Source organism: Gymnogyps californianus, chromosome Z, assembly GCF_018139145.2.
Source record: "Gymnogyps californianus isolate 813 chromosome Z, ASM1813914v2, whole genome shotgun sequence".
Lineage (NCBI taxonomy): Eukaryota > Metazoa > Chordata > Aves > Accipitriformes > Cathartidae > Gymnogyps > Gymnogyps californianus.
In genome coordinates, this window is record NC_059500.1 from 31,282,444 (window position 1) to 31,289,023 (window position 6,580).

The following is a 6,580-nucleotide window of genomic DNA, read 5'->3' on the forward strand; positions in this document are numbered from 1 at the left end:
GGCTGAGGCCTCGGTGACTGGCATGAAACACTGATGCCAAGCACAAGACAAGAGATGGGGGCATGGAGGGGGACAGTGGTGTTGCGGTAACACCGGACACATGTGTGAGCGCCGTGGGCGAGGACAGCCCATTGTGGCGTCCCCGAGCGATGGACAGAGACGTCACCGAGCAATGGGTTCTGATGTCACCAAGCGATGGGCTGCAACACCTCCAAGAGATGGACTGTGACATCCCTGAGCAATGGATTGTGACCACACGTCCCTTACTGCTTATATCCAGGCACCGAGACTCAGCCAGCCAGCTCGTGTCGGCACTCCAGCTGAGCAAGTTTGCGAGGTTTGGAGTGTCGTGCAAGGCTGTTGTTGGTGTTGGTGTCGTGGTTGGGGAGTTGTTCACTGCAACTCTCGGTGCCTGACCCCAGACCCATCAGAGGATTTCCCCTGGCCCTGACAGATTCAGGCAGCCAGAGCACCCAGGAAGCACGATCGCAGCAGCAGAGGTGAACTGGGAGGGGAAATGTCCTGGTTTTGGCTGGGATAGAGTTAATTTTCTTCCTAGTAGCTGGGATAGTGTTATGTTTTGCATTTAGTATGAGAACAATGTTGATAACACACTGATGTTTTTAGTTGTTGCTAAGTAGTGTTTATACTAAGTCAAGGATTTTTCAGCTTCTCATGCCCAGCCAGCGAGAAGGCTGGAGGGGCACAAGAAGCTGGGAGGGGACACAGCCAGGGCAGCTGACCCAAACTGGCCAAAGGGACATGCCATACCATATGACATCATGCCCAGTATATAAACTGGGGGGAGTTGGCCGGGAGGGGCGGATCACTGCTGGGAACAATCTGGCCGTCAGTCGATGAGTGGTGAGCAATTGCATTGTGCATCACTTGTTTTGTATATTCTAATTCTTTTAGTCGTATTATTGTAATTTTGTTATTATTATTATTATCATTATTTTTCTTCCTTTCTGTTCTGTTAAACTGTCTTTATCTCAACCCATGAGTTTGGGTTTTTTTTGATTCTCTCCCCCTTCCCACTGGGTGGGGGGAGTGACCAAGAGGCTGCGTGGTGCTTAGTTGCCTGCTGGGGTTAAAGCATGACAGGAAACATCACCGTGGGGTGGGGAGCTGGGAGGGTTTCCTTCTTGGGGCACCTGGGCATTTCTTCCACCCCTTCCCAGGCCAGCCAGTGACCGTGGCCTCTCTTCCTTTTCTAGCGTGACACCGGCTGCTGCAGTGCCCGTGAGAGGGAGCGGCTTGACATCCCCAGCTCCCCCCAGCCCACCACAGCACGTGGAGAGTGTGGCCACGGAGCTGGAGACCCGCTGTCCAATATGCCTGGACAGCTGGAAGGAAGCCAGCTATGTGATGCCATGCCTCCACCAATTCTGCTACCCATGCATCCTGCGGTGGGCTGAGAACAAGCCCGAGTGCCCCCTCTGCAAGAGGGAGGTCACCTCCATCTTGCACTCAGTGCAGGGGGACGACAACTTCGAGGAGCATGTCATCCCACCACCTGCAGCACCATTGGTCTTCATCGACCTGACAGAAGGAGCTCCTGGACACCCAGCCACCCACAATCTCCATCGCCTTGCAGCATCCTGGCCATCAGCTGCGAGGCTGGTACCCGGGGCTCCTGTGGGCCGCCTCCGTCCCCACGTCTGGGCATTCCTCTTCCGGCAGTACCCAGCTATGCTCCAGCCCCTGCTGCCCTGGCTGCGACAGGAGTTGGGACTGATCTTAGAGGATGTCCATGAAGCAGCAGCAGCAGCAGTGCAGAGGTTCATCCTATCCAGCCTGCAGCTCTTTGGCCTGGATGAGGAAGCCCTGTTCCAGCTGCTGCAGAACATCCTGGGCGTGCACGCGAGGATCTTTGTGTGCCGTATGATTGATACCATAAAGGAGCGGTGCAGCGAGGAGGCCCAGCGTCGGATCGGCGTGAGGGATGCCCGTGCTGCCGAGGAGCAGGAGGGTACCCTCACAGCTGCTCCCAGCCCCGCTGCCTCCCAGGGGGGGTCTCCTGCCCCCAGCCCAGCCCTTCGTGGGGGTCCCAGCAGCGCCCCCTCTGCCCCTGTTCCTGCCCACGGGGAGCAAGAAGAGCCACAGGAGGACGCAGCGGAGGCTGTGCCCGGGCCCTCCACTCCCAGCCAGGGCAGCCAGCTCTCCCCTGGGGGGCCCCGGCGAGCCCCAAAGAGGAGGGCCAGCAGCCCTGAGGACCCCTCCCAGCCCCCCAGGAAGCCACTCCGCCATTAGTAACACTGGGAGGGTGCCTCAGGGGCTGGCCAAACCACATCCGGGCCAGCAGCTGGGACTCAGGCTGGTCCCCAAGAGGTCCCGGCCCCCTAAATCTAATTATTATGCAAGAAAAGAAAATAAAGGCCTGAAAACTGCAGAAAAAGTCTCAGTATTATGATGAATCTCGGTGGCGTTGCTATCCCCACCCGCGCTGCTTTCTCCCCGCTCTCCTGGTGCTTCGCCCACCGTTTCCTCACGTGTCCGCTGGGCCCTACTACCTCCTCCGCCCAGAAGCCTTGCAAACTCGGTACAGAGCCTGCAGTCTGCTATGAGCAACGGCAGGGCCATGGTCCTGGGCTGTGGGACTCAAGGGACGGGGTGCACCCACTGTGCGTCCTGTTACACTGCGGGGCAGAGGAATGGGGCAGGAGACCGGACAAGGCTCAGGTCCACGGAGGAGCAGAGGCACAAGCCTCTCTGCTTCGGTTCCCCTGGTGAAAGGTGGCAATGCCTTGCACCAGCCATTTCCTCAGTGCTCTGGTTGAAGCGGAGCTGTTGTTCTCTGGAAACAACGCCACCCCGGTGTGATCTGGGGGTGTTAGAAGAGTTTCAGGGAGGTCTGTGTGGAGGCCCAGCGTGGATGCCCTTTGCAGCGCACAGAGAGCGAGCATTGTGGGTCAGGGACAGAGCAAGGGTTTCCTAACACATGTCAACCCAGAGAAATTGCAATACCATCAGGCCGCTCTGTCTTCTCAACTCCGCGGAGTCTTTCCAAGTGTGTGAGTGGGCTTTCCTGGGAAGAAATCCGCAGTTTGTTCTTGTCTTTGGCTTTGAAAACCAATGCCTGCAGCCATAAAGGACATGCTGGGGGGACTTGTTCTGTCCTGGCAGTGGAAAAGCTGTACAGTTCACAGCCAGCAAGGAGACCAGTAGGCTCTCAGTAGCAGTCTAGGTCTAATTCTTAGACAGTACAAGAAAAGAAAGGATTGAAGACTACAGAAAAAGTCCTCAGCTTTACTAACAATGTTACAGGGTGGAATGTTAATGGTGGTGGTTTCTACTTGCTCGCCTTAGGATCTCCTTGGCATCTTGGTATGATTTGCTAACATGCATTCGATTCTTGCCCTGTCTCTTTGATCTGTTATTCCCCGTTACCTCTGAATATACTGCATGTCTCTTCTGCATGTGCCAGGTACTTTTTCCTCATTCCCTTTGCTCCCCCCGAAAGCATGTTTTGACCAGCTCCAGGCCTGTATCTCTGCTGCTGTTTCTACCTTTGGGGTTGAGGACACTGCAAAAATCTGAAGATGCACATCCATTTGCAGAGGTATGTAGTTGTGACCCAGTTCATCTCAATGGGCTGAAATCCAGGGATGTACACTACTAATGAATTTGAACAAGCTTCCAATTTCTTTCACCTGTGAAATATCCCACCTTGCACTACTGCTTTGACATTATCACAGCAGGCTTCATTAGGAAAAAGTTTCTGATTATAGCTTTTATTGTACAACTCTACTCAAGTGACATACATGCCACCCTCACATTTTCTCTATCAACACTTCCAGCTTGCTTTTAATGCCTACATATTGATAGGAGAAAAGCTTCATTATCTTTTTTTTTTCAGGATTGAGATTGAATTTGATTTGCATTCACACTACTTAAGTTCTGCAACATTTTTGCACATTCTCCAGCATGCTGCAGGCCTCAGGAGCCTGGGCTCTCTTTGCTGCACAGCACCATCTCTCCTTGTGCAAGGTGACAGTGCACAGTGACCAGGTTATACCCCTCACCTGAGTACAGCAGTATGGCACTGCCGACATACGCTCCAGGCCCTTTTATTGCAAATTTGCAGTGCATCCTTTCTGTTCCGGCATCCCAGCTGCTGTGCATAGAGGGCTGCTGCTGCCTAGAGGGCAGCATGGACACATCGTCTGTCTCTTCCCAGTTCGGCTAGTTCAGATGACTTGCGCTACTGGTTCAGGTGCTGCCCCAATGCATGAGAGTTTGGGAAAGTTTGGCTCCATCCTGAATTTTGCTTACAAGAGTGCTTTAAGCATTCTTCCACCTACACCTCAGAAGTCTATTTTTAAAAGTATCAGTTTGCAAGGTCAGAGCATAAGGAGTCTCAGTGTGCATACACTAGATACAGAATAGCTGAGCAAGCAAGGAAGAACCAAGATGATGTGAGAACATGTCAGCTGAGCTGCTCAGAATGAAGGACCAGCTTTTCCCATGCAGGCATCAGGTGCGTCAGTTTATACCATGCTGTGCAGACAGAACTTAATCAGTACCTACTGCAGGTCACAACAGAGTCAGTGCACCACCACCACCACCCACAGAAACACCACCCCCACACACACCTTGTGGAGTTGCTGCTGATTAGAAGCAGCATGTTTATTCCTTAGAGCAAGTTAGACCACGTGTAGTTTTGTTCTAGACTTGCTTTCAAACTTCTGCAGACATGAGAGCCTTAAAACCTGTCCACACAACCCAGAAACAGTCAATTTAACACTCTTCAAATTTTTAGGAATACAAACTGAAAGGATTCTTTTCCATACACAGCAGATTTCTGACAGTACAACAGGTCTTTCAAATGAAGCCTTAAAGAGGACCACACTGTAGCTAAGTAACGCTTGTTTCATAAAATACCCCCCCTTTTGTATATAGCTGGCTTTGTCAAAAGAGCCAAACAGCCATGTTTGAGTCAAAAGCTCAGTAAAATTGAACTGTTGCCCTTCCAGCCCAAAGGATCCTTGTGAGTACAATCTTTGTTTTCATTAACTTGTCAAAGAGCTGCTGCAGTTCCTCAGGAGTCAAAAGTATGTAAATACAAGCACTTTGGACAATACTGTCTGTATTAAAGCAATGCACAGTTTTACTAAGAACAAACAGCATATAGCATCTGTGATGTCACTGAACTAAGAGTGCACAGCTTAAGATTTACTGAGTTTCTTAATGTCTGATTTTGGACATAACTAACTGGCAGTGAAAGAGAAGTTGAGAACTTTCAAGTGGTTCAGTGCCTAGATGTGTATCTATCTGCTGTGTAAGAACAACCATCTAAACAGACACCAGAAAATGATGCCCTAAGTGTTCAGACGTTTCTAATATTACTTGCATATATAGGCTAGAACTCCTTTCTGAAAGCCAGTGTATTTCAGATAAGGCTTTCACGAAGTGGTTCTGTAATTCTGCCTTTAATCTGCTGAAAGTCTGAGGAAAGAGAGTGGAGAAGAGCAATCATTTTAATCCAGGATTCTGAAGAGAATTAAAAAGGATCAAGCACTTGGCATCTAGTTAACTGAATCACAATGATATTTCAGTTCCTGGCTATTTCAGGCTCTGAATACCCCAACTTTGTCTTTCACTCAGCAGAGCTGCAGAGCTAAGCAACAAGGCACGATCACCTGCAGCCCACTCTGATGGCGAGCCGTTGTCGGAGGCATGCTGACATTACGGCCAGGTGCTGTGCGGATGCACACAGACCGCTACCCTGCCGGTATGGCAAGCATGAGAGAGGGGACTCACTCACCCTTGTGTTTCCTTCTGGGTCAACATCTCAGGCCCCACTCCCTTTTTGTGACTGGAGCTTTCCTCACACTAGGAGTACACAGCTGTTGGACTACTTGACAGCTCTGACTTGCCCCTCAAAAGCAGATCAAACTGCCCGGCATTAGCAGCTTGAAGTATGATCTCCCTGGCAAGCTGCTTAGATTACAAAATCAAACACAACCTAGAGCTTAAGCGAAGGAGTTTTAACTTGTTCAAGGCAGCTATCAGTTAAAGAGGGGCCGGGAGGACAAACACACCCAAAATCCTGGTGGCTCAGCACTACATAGTTTGAGACAGAACCTATAAATATTTATTTCTGCTTCAGCTATTGAGATTCCCTGCCATCCCCAGTTCCAAGAGTACCACTACATGGACTGCATCAAGTGGATCAAGCACACATATAACCTGCTAATTTTGTCCTGGTTTCAGCTGGGATAGAGTTAATTTTCTTCTTAGTAGCTGGTACAGTGCTGTGTTTTGGATTTAGTGTGAGAATAATGTTGATAACACGCTGATGTTTTAGTTGTTGCTAAGTAGCGCTTATCCTAAATTAAGGATTTTCAGTGTCCCGTGCTCTGCCAGCAAGCAGGTGTACAAGAAGCTGGGAGGGAGCATAGCCAGGACAGCTGATCCAAACTAGCCAAAGGGATATTCCATACCATAGAACATCATGCCCAGTATATAAATGGAGGGCAGTTGGCTGGGAGGGGCAGATCACTGCTTTGGCATCGGTCAGTGGGTGGTGAGCAATTGCATTGTCCATCACTGGTTTTTTTTTTCTTTTTTTTTCCCT

General features: G+C 50.4%; 1 protein-coding gene across 1 annotated transcript; it reads left to right on the forward strand.

Annotated features, from left to right (window-relative positions):
* Window positions 1-857: 857 nt before the first annotated feature.
* On the forward strand, window positions 858-2,385 carry LOC127027143 (uncharacterized). The gene is made up of 2 exons (XM_050912659.1): window positions 858-864; window positions 1,218-2,385. Exon 2 carries the CDS (start codon window positions 1,369-1,371, stop codon window positions 2,251-2,253), a length of 885 nt encoding a protein of 294 aa, XP_050768616.1. The 5' UTR covers window positions 858-864; window positions 1,218-1,368; the 3' UTR covers window positions 2,254-2,385.
* Window positions 2,386-6,580: the final 4,195 nt, after the last annotated feature.